General features: G+C 62.5%; 2 protein-coding genes across 5 annotated transcripts; one reads left to right on the forward strand and one right to left on the reverse strand.

Moving 5' to 3' along the window:
• On the forward strand, nucleotides 1–12,624 carry SEPTIN4 (septin 4). 2 transcript variants are annotated; one of them, XM_059866016.1, is made up of 12 exons: nucleotides 1–96; nucleotides 4,784–5,083; nucleotides 5,297–5,390; nucleotides 5,502–5,588; nucleotides 6,397–6,520; nucleotides 6,773–6,907; nucleotides 6,987–7,104; nucleotides 7,424–7,525; nucleotides 7,899–7,995; nucleotides 8,109–8,271; nucleotides 10,462–10,561; nucleotides 10,831–12,624. In XM_059866016.1, exons 1-12 carry the CDS (start codon nucleotides 94–96, stop codon nucleotides 10,888–10,890), a joined length of 1,383 nt encoding a protein of 460 aa, XP_059721999.1. In that variant the 5' UTR covers nucleotides 1–93; the 3' UTR covers nucleotides 10,891–12,624. The 2 variants fall into 2 exon arrangements, with proteins under 2 accessions (XP_059721999.1, XP_059722001.1); XM_059866018.1 differs by lacking the exon at nucleotides 1–96 and adding an exon at nucleotides 4,396–4,536.
• A 4,146-nt stretch (nucleotides 12,625–16,770) lies between these two features.
• CCDC183 (coiled-coil domain containing 183) lies at nucleotides 16,771–22,560 on the reverse strand. 3 transcript variants are annotated; one of them, XM_059866167.1, is made up of 13 exons: nucleotides 21,945–22,560; nucleotides 21,729–21,800; nucleotides 20,898–21,065; nucleotides 20,673–20,777; nucleotides 20,402–20,509; nucleotides 19,635–19,763; nucleotides 19,302–19,359; nucleotides 19,119–19,219; nucleotides 18,703–18,863; nucleotides 18,206–18,365; nucleotides 17,966–18,085; nucleotides 17,653–17,749; nucleotides 16,771–17,019 (listed from the first exon to the last, which is right to left on the reverse strand). In XM_059866167.1, exons 3-13 carry the CDS (start codon nucleotides 21,009–21,011, stop codon nucleotides 16,907–16,909), a joined length of 1,266 nt encoding a protein of 421 aa, XP_059722150.1. In that variant the 5' UTR covers nucleotides 21,012–21,065; nucleotides 21,729–21,800; nucleotides 21,945–22,560; the 3' UTR covers nucleotides 16,771–16,906. The 3 variants fall into 3 exon arrangements, 2 of the variants coding, with proteins under 2 accessions (XP_059722150.1, XP_059722151.1); XM_059866168.1 differs by having other exon boundaries at nucleotides 21,729–21,838; XR_009489193.1 differs by lacking the exon at nucleotides 16,771–17,019 and having other exon boundaries at nucleotides 18,171–18,365.
• Between the last annotated feature and the right edge of the window lie 50 nt (nucleotides 22,561–22,610).

Here is a 22,610-nt window from a genome sequence, read left to right on the forward strand (position 1 = left end):
GCCCCCGCCGCTGCTATTTCTGCTAATCCGCGGCGGGGCCCGGCCGTGCCCATCGGCAGCCGCCGCTCCCGGACGGCGCCCGGCGCCGCAGCCATGGTAAGGCCGGCGCGGACGTGGGACCGGCCCGGCCCGGCCCGGCCCGGGCTGCCCCGCACCGCCCCGCACCGTGGCACCGGCCCGCTCCCGCTCCCGCAGCCCAGGCCGGTTCCCACAGCCCGCTGCCCTCCGTGAAGGTGACGGTGCGCGGGGGCGGAGCGGACTGGGGCCGCCGGTGCCGCAGCGGAGCGCGGGGGGGACACGGGCGGCGGGGCAGCACCTGCCCGGCCCTGGAGGGCGCAGCCCCGGGGGAGGCGGGGTGCCACAGGCCCCTCACCGGGGCATCCGGGAGGGTAGCGCTCGGGAGCGTCACCTGCGTATGCCCCCGTCCCGCGCTCCTCCCACGGGTGTCCGTGCGTGGGCAGCGAGAGCCGCTCTGCTGCGGCTCCGTGCCGAGCATCGGTTCCCAGCTCTTGGCAGGTCCTCGGGCTGCGGCGCCGGTGGCACTGCCAGCCCGGCCGGGCCCTCGGCCGGGACCGTCACACGCGTAGAGCCGGCTCTGTACTCACCGGCAAGGTCCGGAGCCGCCGCTGGCGTTCCCAGTCCCCTGGAGCTTGTTCTGCATCTCCCGTTCTGCCTCACTCCTCTGCTGCGGTGGTCCCCAGAAGCCGCCCGGCCGGGCCACGTCTCCTCGGGGACCTCGGGCTGTGTCCAGGGTGGGGGTGAGGACGGAGGGCTGCGGCTGTGGCTCGCGTGGCACCGACTTGTGGCCGCCGGGACAAGTGGCCTTGGTGGGGAGCGCCGCGACCGCGCTGTCCCGGCAGCCGCCGTGGGAACCAGCCTGGAGCATTCCTCTGGAGCTGGATAGCTGGATGCAGCGAAACCAGAGAGGAGGGCGGCTGGCGGAGCGTGTCGCAACGGAGCGCCTTCCCCACAGGCTCCAGACTGTGGCTGTGGGATGCACACATCCAGCCTCCGAAACATCGCGAGGGGGGGGGACAGCAGTCACAGCTGGGGACCGAGGGCAGCTGGGCTCCCTCAACCGTGCACGTGGGGTGAGCTGGGGCTGGAGGTGCTCCAGAAGGACCCACAGAGACAGAGCCGCTGCCCCTGCCACCAGTGCCACATCCCTCTGTCCCCAAAGCAATTCCCAACTGGCCCGGAGGACCAGCATAAGCACTGGTCCCCCCTGGCCTCTGCTCCCAGCTCTGAGCGGGTCAGATTTCTGAGTGCCCAGCCCCACGTACTGAGATGTCACCGGGTTTCCAGCCTGGACAGGCCTCGCTGTCATGTCCTGGCTCACTGGGAGCCATGGTCCCATCCTGGGGTCCCCACTCAGATGCTCACAGGCCCTTCAAAATGGAGGATTCCCTGCGGGAGAGGGACTGGGCTGTGGCTCTCAACCCCTGTGCTCACCTGCCTGGTGCTGACCCCCTGCCCAGAGCAGGGAACCACACCACAGCCTGCCCCAGATCCTTGGGCTGCCCGGCACCCTGCTCCTCTTGGAGCTGCCGGGATACTCAGTTTCCCATCTGGAATGCTGCTGAGGGGTGGGATGGCAGAGCTGGGGGAACCCTGGTTCTGCGGCGGGAGCATCCCGTGCACCCAGAGGCGGGGCCGGGCAGGCACAGCCCAGGTCCTGTCTCCCTGTTAGCGAGCCGGCCTGGTCCGGGCAGCGCTGGCCTTTCGCTGGGGGCTTCTCCTGCGCGGCGTTCGTGCCTTTGGGACAGCGTTTATGCCTGGGATACTCAGCCACAGTGACACAGTGGCCGTGCCGCGGGTGGCATTCTGGGTGTCACCTTTAGAGGGCTTGGGAACGCCTCTGTCAGCTTGGCGGTAGGGACAGCATCTCGCCGGGATGTTCCCTTCCTTTGCCGGGGAAAACACTTCCCGTGGGAATGTGGTACCCGTGGAACAATGCTCAGGGGCAGCCGGTGGCTTTCCTAGGTGAGGCTTTGCCCGCTGCCCCCATGTCCCCCCGCGCCGCATCTCTCGGGCTGTCACCGCGCGGGGACGGTGCGATGCAGAGTGACAGGCGGGGACGAGGCTGCACGTGCGGGCCCTCGCTGGGGCTGCGGGGCCGCTGACAGCCCGGGTGTGAGGCCGGCTTGCACTCAGCCGCGTGTGTAATCTGCTTATGGGGGCACCGACACAGCCCCGGGCTCTCGCTGCCGTAAATCCCTGCTCCTGCCGGGAGTGCGGGCTGGGACGCTGGGAAAGCGGCCAAGCGACCCTGGATAGTGCCTGAGCTGCTCTGATGCATCTCGACACGCATCAAGGTGAATCACCATCCCTGGTGACCCTGAAGTGACAGCTGGGGAACCCTGACTGCCACCCACGGCTCCTCCTGGGGCACTGCTAACGTTTTACCTCCCAGGGATGAACCGGGAAAGCCGAGGCAGGAATGCTGGAGCTTCTGCCTGAGATCCCTGTGGTGGGCAGCATCCCTGCTTCTTCCAGGCCAGGCCTGGGTCCTTCCCAGCCAGGCCCAGCTCAAGCAAGAGCTTAAAGCCACATGGGAAAGCTTAAAGTGTCAGGTGCAAAAGTGTGGGAAAACTGGGTTCCTGACCTCAAAGAGGCTGTGGAGCCCTGTTGGGGAATGCTCCAGGGGGCAGTGGGAGTGGACGTGGCGTGCACTGGGATGGAGAGGAATTTTATCCCGGAATGGAGGATAGAGCAGATTTTTGTCCTGGGACAGAGGTGTTTCCGAGGACAGTGTCCTCCTTGGCTGTAGCCAATTTCTGCGTTCAGCCCAGGGTGCTGGCGATGCTGGTGGTGGTCCTGCAGCCCCCCCAGAACCTCTCTTGGCCAATGACGGCTGGTCCTTGAAACCTCCCCAGCCAGGCAGGAGCTGGGTTTGGCTCTGCCCGGGGTCCCTCTCCCCTGCCGTGCCCCTCGCAGGGGCCGTGCCTGGCTCCTGGGTGCCTGCCCAGGGAGGAGTTATGCTAATGCTGCTCCCCAGCCCTCGGCGCAGCCGGTGCCACTCGGCGTCTTTTGCTGGCCACGGGCGACGCTGGCTGTGCCATGGCCACCTGCCCCGAGCTGCAGCCTGGGCAAGAGGTACGGGGGCAGAGCCCGTCCCCGGTGGGGCGAGAGAGGGGGCAGAAGGGGTGGGGGGCATGGACTACCCCGGTTCTGCGGGATGGTGCCACAGCTGGTCCTCTGTCCCCGGGACAGCCCTGCCGGAAGCCGCACTTGCTGCAGGACCCCCAAGGATGGGGCGCGGACCTCGGTGCCGCGGCACTGCCAAAGTTATTGGCTTCACTGGGGGTGGGAGACGAGGGCGAGCCCCAAAGGGGTCCCGGGGGATGGAGCGGCAGCAGGGCTGGAAGCGCTTGCCGCTGGTGGTGGCATCACCTCCCATCCCCGAGTGTCCCGGCCGGGCTGTGCTGGGGGCTGGCGCTGAGGCCCCCCAGGTCAAGGGCGGGGAGGAAGAGGATGCTGCGGTCACACAGACCCACCGAGCCCTCGGGACCCCCTGGGGCAGAGGGGAGCACGGGGGTCCCGCAGCCCCCGCTATGGGGCCACCTGCTGTCCCCCAGCCTGGCCCCGTGGTCCCGTGCTGTGGCCGCGGGGGCAGCGGGAGCGGGGCCAGGCGTGCGAGCGCTCAGCCCGAGCAGCGTCGTGACCTTGTTTCCAGCCCGCTAATTCCGCGCATCTCGCCTTGCCGCCGGCACCGCTACGCGCCCCGCCAGCGAGCGGGGACAAGGCGCAGGGGAGGACACGTGTCCCCATGGAGGGATCTCGCCTCGAGGCCCCGGTCTGGGGGGACACTCCCCCAGCTGGGAACCCGCAGGGTCACGGGCTCCCCCGGCCCCTGCGTGCCTCTCGTTTGGGGGTGCGGTCGCCTGGCTGTTGCCTTGGGACCTTGGGGACCTTGGTGCCTGCTGGCAGCGGGGCTTGCTCCCACGGGAGCCGCTGCCGGACGTGCCCTTGGGAACGCGTCTCCTCCTGCCAGCGCTTGTAAACAGGATATGGAGCCATCCCAATCCCGGCGTTCCCGTCCCTCGTCCCAGCCCCGCCAGCCCACGGGCAGCAGCTCGGGGGCAGCTGTGCCTGTCTCCCCCAGCCTCCGCCCGCTGCTCGCGCTCCGCTCCACAGGAAGAGCCAGGGGAAGGAGGTTCGGGGTCCTGGTCATGTCTCTGGGCCGGGTCCCCTGCCCTGGCTTTCTCCCGGGACTGCGGGGACGGGGGCCCCTGTGCTGACACCCCGTGAACGGGCAGTGGGCGGGGGAAATGGGCACCAGGGGACCCCTGCCCGCTATCTGCCTTCCCCCGGCTGCAGCCCCACTCAGGCCACCCCCCAGTCTCTCTCTTCATCTCTTCTTGGTGTCTCTGCCTCCTCCCGGCCCCCTCCCTGTCCTCCTGGCAGGCCATGGGGCGCGGGGGGGTCCTGGCTGCCCCAGAAGACCCCGAGGAGCGGCGGGGTGCCCAGGGGGAAGGTGCCTACCCCTGTCCCCCGGAGTGCCAGGAGCTGGCTGCCGTCCCCACGCCGCAAGTCGTAAGCGCCCGAGGTGCACGGGACCATGCTGTCCCCGCTGCCATCCCCATGGCTGTACCCGTGGCTGTCCCCAGGGTGGTGGCAGGTCCCCTGGGGTGACCATGTCCCGTCTCTCCTCCCATCCCTGCCACCTTTAGGCTGCATGTGTCTGGCTGCTGCAGTTTGGGGGCTTGTGAGGCTGAGCTGGGTGGTGCCGCGTCGGGCTGGCGCTGTCACCGCCAGTGTCACCTCCTCCCTTGGTTCCCAGATAAAACGTTTTCTGAAAGAGGACTCCGACGAGGGTGAGCTGACCCAGTTCCTGCGGGATTGCCCAGCAGCTGACAGCTCCAGGAAGGTGGAGGCACCGGAGAGCCGGCGGGAGCCCGGCCACCCCCTGGGCAGCGTGGCCAGGGTCCCCCCAGATGAAGGCAGTGACGAGAGGGACGCCAGGATTTTCTCCCGCTCTCGGCCCTCGGATTTCCAGCAGCATATTGCCGCCCCCCCGCCCCCCAGCCCCAACCGCCCGCGGAGCCCCTGGGGACAGCTGGACCCCTACGACTCCTCCGAGGTGCAGGATGTGTCCGTGGGGAGGGAGGGACACACACCTGGGCGAGGGTCTGCGGGATGGAGGATGTTCCCATCTTGTCTTTGGGCAGGCATGGCCTTATCCCCTGGAACTCCAACCCTAGGAATCCCTTTGTGGGCCAGGGGAAAGGGGGCTTCCCAGGGTAGGAGGTGGGCTGATGGTGTCCCTGTCCAAGGTCCCCTCTGCCCTCTGCAGGATGACAAGGAGTACGTGGGCTTCGCCACGCTGCCCAACCAGGTGCATCGCAAGTCGGTGAAGAAGGGCTTTGACTTCACCCTCATGGTGGCAGGTACAGGGGTCCAGCCAGCCTGGGGTGCTGACCCCACTCTACATCCCAAACACCCTGCACTGGGGAGGGGGTACTCTGGCTGCCCCTCTCATCTTTGTCCTTCTTTCTCAGGGGAATCCGGGCTGGGCAAGTCCACCCTGGTCAACAGCCTCTTCCTGACGGACATGTACAGGGACCGCAAGCTGCTCAACGCCGAAGGTCAGGGGACAGTCACGGCCCACAGGGGTGTCCTGGGTGACCTAGGCAGTGGCAGAGCCCAGGGATGCTCCTGGGGGATGCAGCCCCTCTCCCTACCCAGTCAGGCTCCCCTGAAACGACATGTGCTGTGCTGCCAGCTGCCCACTGGCACTGGGGACCGCTCTGAGGCAGCGAGAACCCCCCTCCACAGGATGGGGTCCCCCCACGGGGACTTTATTTCCATGGGGAAAACAAGCCCTGGCTTGTTGGGGATTGGCTGGAGCCGCAGCATTTCTGGGAGGCTGGGGACAGTCAGGGCCTGGGGCACAGTGCCAGTTCAGCTGCAGCCAGTTTTTGAATTAAAATGGCCCAAACTAGCCCAAATCCCCAGGGGTTTGAGGGGTTTGTTTGATTTGTTTCCGTTGCTTGGAGTGAAAGCCAAAACACACAATGCAGCAGGAGCAGCCCTGGGGATGCAGGGACATGGAGGGTCCTGGGGTGAAGGGGCACGTGCAGTCTGGAGTTGTGGGGTCACCTGAAATGCTCCTGCAGCAAGGCCCAGCCCCAGCAGACCCATGTGCTGCCTGAGCTGGGCTCCTGGGGTGGCAGTGGCACAGCCACCAAGGGATGGGTTCCCATCTGTGGGGATGCAGGGACCACAGCATGGAGCATCCTCTCCCGGGCTGGAGCATGACGTGTGTCAGAGCTGATCCAGCTGGGTCACCCAGCCTCCAGGGTGAGGGAATGACAGTTGAGGGTTGCAACATGCCCCCATGTAACCTCCACCCTCCCTGTTGTCCCCCGTGGTGACACGTGTCCCTCCCCACAGAGCGCATCATGCAGACGGTGGAGATCACCAAGCACGTGGTGGACATCGAGGAGAAGGGGGTCAAGCTGCGCCTGACCATCGTGGACACACCGGGCTTCGGGGATGCCGTCAATAACACCGAGTGGTGAGTGCCACAGCGTGGGGACTGTCCCCAGGGTGGGTGGGACAGTGAATGCCATGGGGTGCTGGGGTCCCACCAGGGTGGGTGGGATGCTGAATGCCATGGGGTGGGGGTCTCCCCTGGTTGGACACCTTGTGGTGGGTGGGTTGCCCATGGTTCATTTGGCTTAGGTGCTGAGCCATGAAGGTATTGAGGGGTCCACAGAGAGCAGGGGGGTCTCACAGAGTACTCGGTGTCACCTCGCTGTCCCTGCAGCTGGAAGCCAGTGGCCGACTACATCGACCAGCAGTTCGAGCAGTATTTCCGTGACGAAAGTGGCCTCAACCGAAAAAACATCCAGGACAACCGAGTGCATTGCTGCATCTACTTCATCTCTCCCTTTGGCCACGGGTACGGGCAGCCCTGCCTGCACTGCCGGGGTGCGGGGCAGGGGCTCGCTGGGACGGGGCTCACCAGGCTCCCCCCGCAGGCTCCGGCCCCTGGACGTGGAGTTCATGAGAGCTCTGCACCAGCGCGTGAACATTGTGCCCGTGCTGGCCAAGGCTGACACCCTGACCCCCACTGAGGTGGAGCGCATGAAGAACAAGGTGAGGGGAGATGTGCCAGCTGGGAACTGTCCCAGCAGGTCCCTGGGCATGGGGGGTGTCCTGAGGTCTCCATCCGTCTCCTGCCTGGAATTTGCCCTGGAGCATTTTCCAGGCTTGCAGCACTGTAGAGGACCATGCTGCCCCCATGGCCACCAAGGACACATCTGCCCAGGGCTCAGCTGTGGGTTGGAAGGACTGGGGGTGTCCATGATATCTGGTCTGGTGGGACCAGGCCTTTGGGGGCCATTGGCCCTGTGTGGTGCCTCCCACACCCTTCCCAAGGCCAGAGCCCTGCCCTCAGGGAGCTATTTGCCTCCAGATCCGGGAGGAGATCGAACACTACGGCATCCGCATCTACCAATTCCCTGAGTGCGACTCAGATGAGGATGAGGAGTTCAAGCTGCAGGACCAAGCACTGAAGGTGGGTCTGGCTCCTCCAGCTCCACCACTGGAGGGGCACAGCCCTGTGGCCAGGAGGACACGTCACCCTGGGGTACCTGCAGGACTCTTTGGGGCCACACAAGCTCTCCAGCATGGAGGGGCTGACACATATCTCACTACCCAGACGTGTCACCAAGATTCATGGGTGACACCTGCAGCTTGGTGGGTCGGGGCTTGGGTGGAGAAACCCATGCCATGACCTCTGCTGTCCCACTGGGGCTCTTCACAGCCAGGCCTTGGGAATATCCTGGCAAATGGGTGCTGGACACAGCCGAGGAGGGCTCATGAAGGGATGCGGGTCCTGGCAGGTGGGGGTCACGGCAGGGCACTGCTGATCCCCCCGGCCCTTGCAGGAGAGCATCCCCTTCGCCGTCATCGGCAGCAACACGGTGGTGGAGGCCAAGGGCCGGCGCGTCCGCGGGCGCCTCTACCCCTGGGGCATCGTGGAAGGTAACGCCGGGCCACCCCTGGTGGCCTCGGGCCTTTGGGGACAGGGACACGGTGCGCCCATAGCAGCTCTGGGGCGGGACGGGCTGTGGCCCCTCACCCTGCGTCCTCCACAGTGGAGAACCCATCCCACTGCGACTTCGTGAAGCTGCGGACGATGCTGGTGAGGACGCACATGCAGGACCTGAAGGACGTGACACGGGAGACGCACTACGAGAACTACCGCACGCAGTGCATCCAGAGCATGACCCGCATGGTGGTCAAGGAGCGCAACCGCAAGTACGGGCCGGGCTGGGGTCGGGCTGGGGCTGGGCTGTGCTGGGCCGGGCTGGGGCGGGGGGCTCCTCTTTTTGGGGTGACCCCACCATCTGCGAGTGGCTGTGTGTGGTCAGCGCTCTGCGTGGGGTAGTGCCGGGGAGACCCGGTGCTGTACTGGGGAGCCCCGGTGCTGTACTGGGGAGCCCCGGTGTGGTGAAGGCCCCCCTGTGCCCTTGGGCTGGGAGTGCCTGGGGATGCTCTGGCAGTGAGGGGCCCTGCAAACCCCGAGGCTGGGTGTGTCTTAGCTGGGATATTCCAGCAGTGAGGGGGCACCCTGTGACCCCAGGGTGCCTGGGGGGATGCTCTGGTAGCAAGAGGGACCCTGCTAGTTTGAGGGGCATGTTCCAGCAGTGAGGGTGACCCCATGTGCCCCCAGGGCTGCGGCTGGGGCTGGGATGATGGATGGGCTGTGTGCTCTGGCAGCAAGCGGGACCACGTGTTCCCTCTGGGCTGGATGTGTCTCAGAGATGTTTCAGCACTGAGGAGGATCCTGCATCCCCCTGGGGCTGGCTGTGGGGGGATGCTCCAACAGGGAGGGAGCTCCTGCATCCTCGCAGGCTCCGGCACCAGAGCAGGAGCCCAACCAAAGCCAGTGCTGAGGCTCTGCTTGCGGATCAGCCGAATTCACGGCACCCACATCCACTTTAGCCACCCCGAGGTGCTGAGGGAGCCCCCGGCAGCAGGGTCCCCAGTGGGTCAGAGCAGTGTGGGAGAGAGTGGAGGCTCTGTGGGTCCCGGGGGACTCGAGCCGTGCTGTGGGGGGCTGGCAGTGGCTGTAGGCACCTCTCTAGGCACCTCTAAGCGTCTCTCCCTGTGTGCCCCGGGGCAGGAGCCATCCCTCCGTACTGAGGCTGTGCTGCGGGGACTGCTCCGCCGACTGAGCCAGGACCGGCCGGGGCCGCCCCGGGCCTCGCCCTGCTTGCCCTGCCACCCCGTGGCTCTTCTATAAAAGTGCTTGTCGGTACCCAACGCTGTCTTGGTCCTTCTGTGCCTGAGCAAGGCCCAGGCAGCTGCCCTCGGGGAGAGCCAGCTCTGTGGCCACCCACTCGTGTCCCACACAAGCTGCCCTTGGGGTGCCAAAGGACACTGTGTGCTGATGGTGTCACCCCAGCTCATCCACGTTTGGGGGATGTGTCACTGTTTGGTGGCACTGAGCCTCCAAGGCTGCCCAAGTGACGGGTGCCCCTGCCATGCTGCCCCCCTAGGGATGCGATTTTAGGGTGCTGAGAGCCTTTGCTGCTCACCCTATTGCTGGTGCCCGGCTCCAGCTTCGTGTCACTGCCAGGGCTGGCAGGAGCTCCACGTGTTCCCCACATCCCCCAGGGCCAAAGCCGAGACAATGGCAGCGCCTTCCAAAGCAGCTCCTGAGGCGGTCAAACCCCGGTCCTGGCGCTGGCCCAGCCCCTGGCACAGCGGGACCCCGCGGGCAGGGATGGCCCGTCCTGCCCGGGACAGGGTCGGCCCGTCCCGCCTGTGCCCCACCCGTGTCCATCACCCCTTTGCCCAGAGGGGCCGCGCTGGCCATGGCATGTGGCGATGGCACGTGGCAGCACGTGTGACCCTGCCAGCCGCTGTTGGTGCCTTGGTTGTCACCCAGAGATGGGTGGGAGGGCTGCTCCCTCCCGTTGCCCGGGCCATGGGAGAAGCCAAGCTGGGCTGGCCCAGCTCCTGAGCGGCCTCAGGGAGATGCTCGCGGCTCTCTCTGGCAGGAATGGGCGTGAATGGGAGCAGAGGCTCGGGAAAAGGGTGTGGGACGTCCCTGGGGCTGGCAGGGCAGTGGAGTGCCTGGAGAGCCCATCCTGAGGCCAATGGGCCAGAGGGGAGATGCCGAGGTTTTGATGTTTTAAAGCAGCAGGGAAAATACTGCCCCAGGAGAGCCCAACCCCAGTGGGATTCTACCCAGAATGGGAGGGTGTGGAGGAAGTCCCTGGGTCCCCCCCGGTTGGTGCATGGCAGGTTGGGGGTGCTGAGGTTTGGGGGTTGCCTGGGGCCACTCACATCTCCCTTGCCTGGAAAAAGCCACTCTGATGGTAGCCATGGGGCCCAGGGGCTGTGCAGGGGCTGCTGGGGACCTGCAGGGGTTGGGGCATCCGCGGGGGACTCTCCCTGGGGGGCTGGGGCAGCAACCCCACCTTCTCTCTCTGCCCACAGCAAGCTGACCCGGGAGAGCGGGACAGACTTCCCCATCCCCGTCATCCCTCCAGTGCCGGACGTGGAGACAGAGAAGCTCATCCGGGAGAAGGACGAGGAGGTGAGTGTGAGGCGGGCTGAGCCCCTACACCCCCGTCCCCATTCCCTCCTGCCCGGCGATGGCACAGCCATCAGGAGCCACCCTTCCTACAGCATCCCCGCGGCTGCTGCTCCAGCGGGCAGGGTCTGGAGGTGCATCCAAGGGTTGCCCCCGTCCCCGCGGCTGGCAATCCCAGGTTGTCTGGGCTGCCCAGCCCGAGCCCCATTTTCATGGGAGCTTCGTGCCTGGGGCTTGGCACCATCCACAATCCCGGCTCTGCTCCCTTCCAGCTGCGGCGGATGCAGGAGATGCTCCAGAAGATCCAGAAGCAGATGAAGGACACGCACTAGCCCGTCCCTCCTCCTCCTCCTCCCCCTCCTGCTCCTGGCCCCATCAGAAATGTTTACATCACGCTCCTCCCGCCCGGCCCCGCTGCCAGACTCGGTACCAACACCCACCCACCACCTTAAGCTGCGGCATCGCCTTATCCAACCCTCCAGCGCCCGCGGGGACGCCCGGGGACAGCGAGGGACAGGGCACCCAACCCGGGGTCCCCTGCCTCGCTCCCCCCCACTCACTGGGGACAGCTTGGTCCCCCAGGCTTTGGTTTCCTGTTTCTCCACAGCTCTGGGGAGGCCCCTGGCCAGCCTCGCCCCCACAGCATGTCCCTTGTCCCCGTGTCACCCTGGGCTCCCTGCTTACTGCCTTTATGCTCAGTTTGGCCCTGGCTTAAGGGAAGAGGAAAGGGGGGCACTGGTGCCAGCCCCCCAAAGGCCCCAGCTGTTGTGGGCCAGCTGTTGTGGGGGACGGGGCTGTTCCCCTGGCCTTGGCTGGCGTGAAGGGACAGCAGCTCCTGGGGACCACAGGGGACAGAGAAGGTGGAGGGACAGCCAAGGGACAGCCACCATCCTGCTCCATGCTAGCACCAGTGCAGGGGGACTGTGTCAAGCCCTATGTCCTCACCCTGTCCCCACTGAGTGACAGCAGGGCTGTGGCACAATGAGCATCAGGGAATCAGTGTCCCCAGGGAAAATCCCTTGAACCCCAAATCAGAGGCTGGGCACCCCCAGCCTGCTGTGATGTTGGCCCTGTAAAGCAATAATGAATGTCCTGTGCCCCTGGCACCTCTCACCCCATGGCAACAGCACCGGCCCTGGCTGGAATTTCAGCCCCTGCTGCCACTTGCTTGTCTGTGGTGTCCTGTGTGCCCAGGATATCCCTGTCCCTGCTGCTTCTTGGCACAGCAGCTCTGTGTATTCTCCAAGGATATCCTCATCTGTGCTGCTTCCCAGCGAAGCGCTGCTGCGTGTCCCCATGTCCCCCATGGTGTCCCCATGTTCCCCACCACGTCCCGGTTGGTGTGGCTGCCCTGCAGAGCACTGCAGCTTGTCCCCCCTCCCCAGACTGTCCCCATCCGTGTTGCTCTCCCATAGAGCTGTGTTGCATCTGTGTCCCCCTGGGATGTCCCCAGCCATGGCACCACTCTGCAGGGCTCTGTGTAGAGTCCCTGTCTCCCCAAGGATGTCCCCAGCTGTGTTGCTTCCTGCAAAGTCCCACTGTGTGTCCCCAGGGTGAGTCCTGGCCACCTCTCCAGCATCCCCGGGGAGATGGATCCAAACCCCTCCTGGGTCCGGGAGAGCCCGCAGGGGATGGTGAGGATGCAGCAGGACTGGGAGCTTGGGAGCAGTGGGGATGTGTCCTGTCCCCATCCGGCCCCCGAGCCGGGGTCCCCCGGGTGGGGCGTGGCTGGCGGAGGCCGTGCCCGGCCGGGGCTCGGCGGGTGGGGCCACAGGGTGCCAGGGCAGCACCCGGCCTGTGCCTCCCGTGTCCCCATGCCAGCGGGGGTCCCGTGGCCCCCGTGGGCAGGGCCACCCCGGGCAGGGCCCCGCAGGGAATATTTAGCGCTTTCCTTTTTTTAATCTCGCTATTTTCTTACAGAAGCCCCACCCCTGGCATGATGGTCCTAGAGGCGTTTATTAACGGATCAGAGAGTATAGGTTTATAAATTCTTATAGAGTAGTGGAAATATTTTTATCCCTCCACAACCGTTCTCAATAAATATGGCTGACCTGGCTTGTCTGCAACCCCTTGTGGCTTCCACCAAATGGGGGTACCCTGTGGCCTTGAGCATCCCCCATCCCTGGACACCCCATGGCCTTGGGCATCCCCCATCCCTGGGCATCCCCAGCCCTGGGCATCCCACATTCTGAGGCTGGTGGTAGGCCACCATGTGGCCTCTTGGTCCCAAATCCTGTTCCCTTGGAAAAGGCTTAAAATGGATATTGAGGGGGGTTGTGCTGCACTCACAGAGACACCCAGCTTGGGGTTGTGGGAGAGCCCCTTGGGATCCAGCTCTGGGATGAGGGGGCACAAGGAGGGGTCTCCCCCTCTCATGTGCCTTGGGGTGCTGCATGCTGCTGCTATGGGGCTGGGATGGGAGTGGGGAGGGCAGAGCCTGAGCAGGGATGGAATTGCCCTCCACGTGCTGCCCCCCTGGGCACCCTTGTGTCCCCCCACCAGTTGTGGAGCCCTGCCAGGAGACACCACCAGTACCTGTGCCCAGTCACCCCAGTTTGGGTCCCCTAGGACCTGCTGGGGTGGAGAAGCAGGAGGAGTGGGCAGAGCAACACAGGGATGGATGAGCTGCATCTCCAGCTGCCACCCAGAGGGCATCATCCACCTGCATCCCATTATCCCACCATGCACCCCAATATCCCATCCCTGCCCCTGCATCCCCTCCTTCTCCCCACAGAGCCCTTGGGCTAATCCTGCCAAGCTGAGTGCAGGGTCAGGGAGCTGGGACAGGGCCATCCCCAGGGCCAGCACAGGCTCGGGAGGGGTGGATGGATGGATAGATGGATGGATGGATGGATGGATGGATGGATGGATGGATGGATGGATGGATGGATGGATGGATGGATGAGAACTGGGGATTCTGGTGGGTGACAAACGGGACATGACCTGACCATGGGCACTGGAAGCCAAGTGTGTCCTGGGCTCCTCCCATTGTGGTGGGCAGCAGGGGAGGGAGGGGTGCTCTGTTTTCCTGAGACCCCTCTGGAGCTGCCTCCAACTCATCCCAGAACCGACATGGACCTGGTAGAGCAGGCCCAGAGGAGGCACCAAAATGGTCTGAGGCGGTCCATGGTCTCTGCTGTGGAGGAAAGCTGCCTCATGGGACCTGCCAGCCCCACCCCCTGCTCTGCTGCCAGCCACTTCTCCCCTTGCTGAGGGTCAGAGCACAGACTCCACCTCCTTGGGGTCCTTCCCTCTTTCACCAGCACTGCCTTGTTTGGCCCAACGTGCTGAGCCCCGCTGTGGCTGTGATGCCAGCCCAAACCCCCCCACCCCCCCGTGAACCCTCTTATCAACATGGGAATGGAAAATGTTTGTGCTTCCTTGGCTGGAAGCAGTTCTCACCCAAAAGGCTGGGATACACAAGCCTCCTACATCCCACCATTGCAGCTCCAAGAAGGAACCCCTGGCTGCCTCTTCCTCCCCAGAACAGCCAACAGAGCCTCTACTTTTGGTCCCAGACAGGCTGATTTACCCAGTTCCTGTTTTCCCAGGGGATAAAATTCAGCACTGATGCTCCAATGACATCTCCAGCTGTACCCACTCTTCCCTGCACTCCATTCCATGTGATTTTCATCACACCTTTAAAAATAAAAAGCCCCAAACCCACTCAAACCCAGCCTTCCCAAGGCAAAGATTGTTATTTCCACGTGGCAAATGCTTCCATGCAATTCCCCAATGTCCTATTTTTGGTTCCTCACCAGCCCTGGCACTGGTTGCAGCATCTGCGCCGGAGCTCCAGCCAAGGTTGGAAGAAGGGAATAGAGGTTTCTTAGGGCAGAAAAGGAAATCTCCCATCTCCTTCCCTGGGCTGTACCACCCATGCTAATACCTAATGAGACCTCAGTCCTGTTGTTTCCCTTTCCCCTTCCTTTCCATTTCCTTTTCTTTCCATTTCCCTTCCTTTCCATTTCCCTTTCCATTTCCCTTTCCCTTTCCATTTCCATTTCCCTTTCCATTTCCCTTTCCATTTCCCTTTCCATTTCCCTTTCCCCTTCCCTTCCCTTCCCTTCCCTTCCCTTCCCTTCCCTTCCCTTCCCTTCCCTTCCCTTCCCTTCCCTTCCCTTCCCTTCCCTTCCCTTCCCTTCCCTTCCCTTCCCTTCCCTTCCCTTCCCTTCCCTTCCCTTCCCTTCCCTTCCCTTCCCTTCCCTTCCCTTCCCTTCCCTTCCCTTCCCTTCCCTTCCCTTCCCTTCCCTTCCCTTCCCTTCCCTTCCCTTCCCTTCCCTTCCCTTCTTATCCATTTGTGCCTTATATAATTAATTATATTTTCCCCTATGGGAGAGCCCCTGCAGCCCCACCTTTTCCCATCTTTTCAAATCCAGAAACAAGGTACTGCCTCTGGCTCTTTCCCCCCTCCCTAGTACTTCTTCTCCACTTGTCACATCCATTCCTGGTGCCATCTCTCCTGGATCCAGGGGAGCCAGGAGCAGTCAATTCCTATTGCTCCCATTTCCATCTCTCCCGGATCCAGGGGAGCCAGGAGCAGAGCCAGGAGCAGTCATTCTAATTGCACTGGGCTCTGTCTCTCCCCAGATCCAGGGGAGCCACGAGCAGTCACCCTGATTGCTCCCAGCTCCATCTGCATGCCTGGGAGCTGCTGGCTGGGGGTGACAGCCCTTCCCTCTTCTGGCAGCTGTGACAAGGGGTTGGGATGCAGTGTCTGAGCACATCCAGTGGATGCTCTTGATGGAGCAGGTAGTCCTTGGATCCCCTGTCCAGGGCAGGAGGAGTTCAGAGAAGTGAAACCCCATTGCTGCTGCTCTGCCCCTCCTGTAAAGGCAGCTAAACCACTCCTGAATTACCTTCCAGCCAGAAAATGGGACACAGGCTGGAGTCTCCAGCCAGCTCCAGCTCTTCCATACCTTTTCCTACTTCCCTGTTCCCCACAGCCAGTGTGGAAAGACCAGACCTAGAGCCTGACACATTTCTCAGGCTGGAGAGCTGGGGGTGCTCACCTGGAGAGGAGAAGGCTCCAGGGAGAGCTCAGAGCCCCTTGCAGGGCCTAAAGGGGCTCCAGGAGAGCTGGAGAGGGACTGGGGACAAGGGATGGAGGAACAGGACACAGGGAATGGCTCCCACTGCCAGAGAGCAGGGATAGATGGGATGTTGGGAAGAAACTCTTCCCTCTGTGAGGCTATGGTGGGCACACGAGAACATGACATGAACAGATGGATGTGCAATTACAGCCTGGTCTCTACTTGCAGAAGAGCCCACCTGTGGCTGTGGATTCTGGGAAGCTCCATGAGATGCCTTTACTGACACGTGATGTTATTTCTGGAGCTTCTCGGAAAAACCTCAGGTTGTGTTGTATTTTGTGAAGATAGTGCCCACTCCACGAGACCCACCAGGAGCAGTGCTGACACGCTTGGGAGCAGCAGCCATTCCTCCCCTCACTGGTGATGTCATTGATGATGTCAGCACGAAGCACAGAGCAGAAGAGGCAGGGAGTCTGCTCTGACACTGACATTCCCATGTGGAAGGGGACAAGGTGCCCCTGTCCTGGCTCTCTGTCCAGAAGCACAGGCAGAGCCCCTCGGTTCTGGCTGTTCTTGGAGAAATAGCACGATCTATTTGCAGCACGAGAGGAGAGGGGACACGGCAGGTGTCCCTCAGCAGGACTGGGGATCCCACCCTGGAGCAGCAGCCTCTGCTGTCCTGGGTCACACACTAGGACATTCCTGATCCCCCAGACCCTCCTGCAGTCCTGGTGACGTCTGGGGCTTGCTCCAGGGTCAGGGCAGGAGTTGCAGGACATGAGTGCAGGAGCAGGGATGGGAGAGGCTCCAGGCTGGGGGCTCAGCTCAGCTTTGGGTCACTCCTTCCCGGGCAGGCTCTGCCCTTCCGCTCCCACGCGCGGACACGAGGACCCCCACCCTGGGACCCCAAAGGACTCAGCCATTCCCCACATTTCCCCATCACTGGCTCAGACAGGCTCCAGCCCCTGAGGCATCAGAGGTCCCAGGAAGGTGATGGTTCCACAGCACCAAGAGTGAGAAAGCCAGCCCAGCCCCAGCTTTGCTCCAGGGGCTGAACCTGTTCCTAACCCAGCCCATCCCCACCTCCAAACCCAGCTCAGAACCCCTCAGGATGGACCCCAACATGTTGTGAGTGACAGAAGTGACCTAGGAACACCTGTTCCAGCCTTACCATGGAAGTGAGAGGAATGAAGAAAATCTGATTTATTAAACCTGCTGGGAAAAGCAGACTGAGAAAACTCAGCCCAAGGTGCTCCTGCTGGGAAAAGGGTACAAGGGGTGGCCTGAGGCCTTCAAAGCTCACATGGAGAAACCACTACTTCTTCTTGCGGCGTCTGGTGTTCATGCGGATCAGCTGCTGCCCCTGCTTCTTGATGTCCTCCCGGCTGGGGATGTAGTCATGGTCTTCGTCCTCAAAATCCAAGGTGTCTGGAGGGGAGAGTGGAGGGGAAGTTCTGGAGGCCACCTTGGCTGTGGCCATGTTCCTGGGAGAGCTGCAACATTTTGTTGGGCTTGTGGGATCCAGGAGAGTCCTCGTGGACCTTTCCAGCCCAGCATCCCAGGGTGACCTGTGGGACCTGGTGATACCACCACTGTGGCCCATCTCCATTACACTGCTGGGGCTTCCCATAAAGGTCTGGAGCTGCAGTGTGGTGGCACAGCTCCTGCTTTGCTAAAGAAAGGTGGTGAGCTGCCAAAAGCTCTTTGCCTCTTCCAGGAGCATCCACAGGCCAAACCAAGCACTGATTATTCTTCGCAATCGGATGATTTTGGAGATGAGGGTGGTGTTCCCTCTTGCCCCACACCACAACATCTCTCCTTCTTCCTGCAGTAGCTTGGTGCTCATCATGACACCACCTGCCTTCATTCTCCCCCACCCCTGCCTAAAAACACCACCCACGTCTGAAGCCTTGGAAACAGCCAAGGTCAGCCTCAAACCCTGGAGGCAATATGTGGGTTGGTGTCTGCTGGGGCAGTGGGAGACAGACAAGGACTCCCCCCCTCCCAGGGGGCAGGGCTGGAACAGTCACTGCAGGACATGTTCCCACTGTGCTCTCCTACCATCTTCCATAGCATCTTCATCCTCAAAGGAAATCCTCAGGTTCTGTGTTTCTCCTGCAGTTCTTTCCTCCAGAATGTTCCTGACCTTGGTAAAAGTCTGTGAAAGACAGCCTGGGTTAAGTGCTGGAGGGCAGGTGGGTGTTACAACCCAAGGGTGCCACACCTGAGGTACCCCATGGGGCCCGGTGCCATCCGGGGCTGAGCTGCTCCATGGCTCTTCCCTGTGGCCTTGCTGAGGAAGAAAGGCTAGGGTGGCCATCTGTGAGGGCCCTGAGTGTGTCCCCAGGGCCGCTGAGGGCCAGAGCCCCCGTACCTCACTGCGTTCATCGGTGCTGTCCTCGGGCCGGGCTGCCACCTTCTCCTTCAGGAACTGCAGCTTCTGCTCACAGTGCTGCAGCTTCTCCTCCAGCCCCAGCACTGCACCAGAGTCCTCCTGGGGGAGACACAGCCACCTTGGTGGGGACAGCCAGGCCCTGGTGGCAGCGGCGGCCGTGCCAGGTGTCCCTGTGCTGACCTACCTGCATGGCCCTGCTCCCCTGGAGCCCCGTGGTACCTTGCCAGGGATGGAGATGCCCTGCAGGTGGAGGAACATGTTGTCAATGATGTTCTCAAACTCGATCAGGCGCTTCTGGTTGTTGAGCATCTGGGCTCGCATCTGCTCCAGACGGGCCTCTTCCTGCTTCAGGTTGTCCCTCAGCTCCTCCTCCTGTTTCCTGGAGCCAGCCACACTCACATCATACAGCTGCAGAGGGGTGCAGAGACACCCCAAAGCTGCTCCAAAAGCTGTTCAGGTTGCCCCACCCCAACTGCAGGCCAGCTCCATGCTGCTGGCAGCACTTCCCATGCCAAGCAAGGAGAAAGGGAGATCCTGGACCCCAGTGGGAGCTTTGGGGGCTCTGCTCTGCCATCAGCAGAGCTGGGAGCTCAGAAGCCTTCCCAGTGTGGGAGGAGTGCGTGGCTGCAGTGGGCTGGTGGTCAGGGTGCCTGTTGGGACATGTCTTCCCCAAGGATGGTGGCCTGGCTGGCACAACTGTGCGAGGCCAGCAGCACCTGTTGGTGCTGACAGGCTGGTTAAACTTCAGTTTAGCCTGCTTCGACTCCAGCTTCTGCAGCGTCTTCTTCAGCATGTTCTTCCTCTCGTTGCACTCATCGATGTGCTGCTGCAGGTTCCCCAGGGATTTCCTCTGTGCCTGGATGCTGCTGGGGATGTCCTGGCCAAGGGGGACACAAGGACTTAGCCCAAGGTGCTCCTGCTGGAAGCAGGGCCTTGGGGGGTTTACAGCACCATGGAGCTCTGTAGTTTCTGCTCATGGAGAAGGGCAGTGCCTGCCTGCAAAGAGGGGCTTTGTGGGGCTCCAGGGAGAGAAGAGCAGATAACTGCACAGTGAAACGGGGGGAGCAGAGAGGCCACAGCTCCCCAGCACTCCAGCAGCCCCAGGTTCTAGCAGGGATGGGTTTTCCATTACCCAGAGGCAGGAGCACTGCAGGGCAGTCTTTGCCTTCTCCATCTTGTCGGTCACAAAGGCCTCGCGCTGCATCTTGGCCATGGCGACCTCCACATCAGCACCTGGGGTGGCAGGGAAGGAGCAGGGCAGGGTGTCCGTGGCTGTGCCCACATGCCCCTGCCCTGCCCCCTGCCAGGCACTCACCCATCACCGTTTCTGAGGAGCTCTGGTCCTGCTCTGCAGAGAGCATGTACACAGCTTGCTGCAAGGACAGTCACTGTCACCCCTGGGGGCTCAGCACCACAGGCTGCCCCCGCCCCTGCCTGCCCCACACCCAGCTCACCTGCCCCATACCTAGCTCACCCACACCCAGAGCTCATCTGGTGTGCCCATCCCACACCCAGAGCTCACCTGCCCCACACCCAGCTCACCTGCCCCACAGCCCAGCCCCTGCCTGCCCCACACCCAGCTCACCTGCCCCACAGCCCAGCCCCTGCCTGCCCCACACCCAGCTCACCTGCCCCACACCCAGCTCACCTGCCTCTGCTGCCTCTCGCTCTCCTCCTGGCGCCGGAGGCTCTCGATGTGCTTCCTCTGCTCAGCCAGGGACTGGTCCCTGAGCTGCTTCTCCACACGGACCCGGGGTCCTGCCTCGGTCATGAGTTTCTGGAGCATAACAGAAAAGGGAAAAGGGAAGAGTTGCTGCCAAAGATAGTTGGAGCTTTCTACAGATTGGTTATTAGGTTCAAGTATTGGTTTAGATTGAGATGTGGGAAGAAATTCTTCCCTGTGAGGGTGGTGACACCCTGGCACAGGGTGCCCAGAGCAGCTGTGGCTGCCTCTGGATCCCTGGATTGTCCAAGGTCAGACTGGAGAGGGTTGGAGCAAGCTGGGAGAGTGGAAGGTGTCCCTGCCCATGGCAGGGGACTGGAATGAGATGAGCTTTAAGGCCCCTGCTAACCCAAACCTTTTCATGAATCTGTGATATGAGCTACTGGATGAGCTCCTGGGATGCCCAGAGTCAAAAGTGACCCCAGTCCATGCAAACAGGATGTGAAGGAAGCTTGGCAAGGAGGGCTTGGGTGTGGGACACACTGCCTTTGCCATGGCTGGTATTTCAGACAGGTTGACCCCAGCCCCAGGGGACAAGAGGGAGACCTGGGAGGACCTGTGAAGGCCTCTGGGTGCTGTGGGCAACCTTAACTCCATCTCTTTTGCACCTCGCTGAAGGAAGGCTGTCAGGCCCAGGGACGTGGTGCTGTCTGTGGGCGCTGGAGGGTGGGAAAGGGCCTGAGTTATCTCACCTTGATGACATCGTTGGCTTTGAGGGTAGTCCGGGCTGTGAGCTCCTCATGGTACATCACAGTCATCCCAGATAGGAGGTCTAGGGATCGAGGCAGGTATACCAGCTCCTGGCACACAGGGAGCCACAGCACGTCACCCGCCAGGGTCCCCTGTGCTGTGACAGGGCATGGAGGGGACCAGCAGGGTGTCCCCTGGGACACAGTCCCCTGGGCACCCTGTGCCTTTGCAGGGAGAGCAGGTGAAACACTGGCACAGTGAGGAGGAGCTCACCCTCCTCAGGACCTCCTGCAGCCTCAGGTACAGGTTGGTCACCATCTCTCCACTGTGAATTTTCAAGAGCATCTTCTCGATGTCATTGCCCAGCTGGCGAATGGTCTGGGGCAGACACCGGGGGAAGCACAGAGTGACTATGTGTGCCCAGCCCAGTGCCCAGCTGGGGGTGCAGGGGCTGCATTAATGCCCTAATGGGTGTTGGCACACCGGGCTCCTGGGTACCTGCAACTGAGGCTCTTGCCACTTAGGGTCTGTCTCAGCATCCTGCAGATCCTGCAGGTGCCTCTGGCGCTCGTCCCTGGCTTGGCTCCATTGCTTCAGCTGGTGCACCAGCATGTCACACACCTTCACCTGGTCATGGATTTTGGCCTCGATCTTCTTTATGACCACCTGGATGGGCATGAGACCATTTTCCAGGCTAGATGCTGCAGAATGGGATGCTGCCCAGAAAACTGCCCCCAAGGTAGAGCTGGGGACACTGAGACGCTGCTCCAGGATGTTGTCACTGGTTTGACAGGATGGGGTCTGGGAGAGCTTTGCTCTGGGGGCTGTCTGGGGTAAGGCAGAAGAGGGCAACTGCTGGTGGCAGGGCTGGGCTTAGGGACTCTACATAACACGGAGCAGGGCTGGGGATCAATAAAATTGACCAGGGCCCAGAGGGGGATGCTGTCAGAGAGCAGCAGCACCACTCTGCTGCTGCATGAGGCCTCTGGGCAAAGGCAGCTCTGTAGGCACAGCCTCGATCTCCATGGGTTTGTAACCAGGGCACAACCTTGGGACAGGCAGTGAAGGGCAGGGACAGCATCTCTGCCAGGGATGCAACTGCACCCTGTAGGAACACAGGCAGTGCCAGGGACACATGGGGTGGGACAGCAAGGTCTGCTGGGACAAAGGGGCTGCATGGATGTGTCCCATGGGACCAGACATGAACACCCCATGCCTCCACAGCAGCACCGTGGGGTTGTCCTGGTGCTGGCAGCATGTCCCTCTGCCATGCACTGCTCTTCTCAGTGTCCCCAAAGCCCCAGCCCCTGCTCCCAGCCCTGCCGTTACCTCCAGGCTCTGAGTGGCTGAAACGAGCTCCTGGCCCTCTCCAAAAGCATCCTTAATGGGGAGTTTGTTGTACTGTGGGCAGGGGAGGGACAGAGATGGTCACTGTCAGCCTGGGAATGACACATCTTTTGCTGGCCTGTGCCACCAGCTCCTGGAGGAACTGGGGATGCAGGGCCAGCACCAGGCAGGGGTGCAGCAGGAGAGATCTGCTGGTACCTTCAGGACAAATTTCAGGATATTGGAGTCCTCCTGCAAGGCTGCCTGCAGGCTGGGGAGCAGCTCCCTGTTCTGCCGGAGCTTTTCCTCGCAGGACTGAGCGAAAATCTTCCCGCCTTGCTCTGGGGGACATCAGGCAGCCAATGGTAGTGCGTGGGACAAGGGGGCTGTGACCCCCCTGTCCCCGAGCAGCCCAAGGCAGCACCTTGCAGGCCCACGAGGACACGCATCTCCTGGCTGCGCTGGCTCAGGTCAGCCTTGGGGCCCCGCACGCTGCTCGGGGCCTCCATCTTGTGGCCCACCATTCCCAGATCCCTGTAGGACAGATGCCGAGGCCTAATTGCCCCGGGAGCTGTCGCAGCGTTGTGACCGCAGGGTTCCACCGTGGAACTGTTACCGTGGCACTGGCAACTGCCACTGGCCACATGCCTCCTGCTCAGCCATGGCGCAGCCCCCTCCCCAACACTTCTGCAGGGATCAGGTTAATTAACAACTGATTAATGAGCTCTTGGAAGGGGGCAGAGAAGCATTCTGGCTTTGTCTCCCATTGTTGTGGCAGTGGCAGCTGTCAGGGATCATTCTGAGTCAAACTAGGAACAGGGAATTTCAGGGCAAACACACGTGCCGGTGTATCTAAACACACCAGCAGTGCTGTCCTGGAAGCTG

The sequence above is a fragment of the Haemorhous mexicanus genome, chromosome 22, assembly GCF_027477595.1.
Source record: "Haemorhous mexicanus isolate bHaeMex1 chromosome 22, bHaeMex1.pri, whole genome shotgun sequence".
In the NCBI taxonomy this organism is placed as follows: Eukaryota; Metazoa; Chordata; class Aves; order Passeriformes; family Fringillidae; genus Haemorhous; species Haemorhous mexicanus.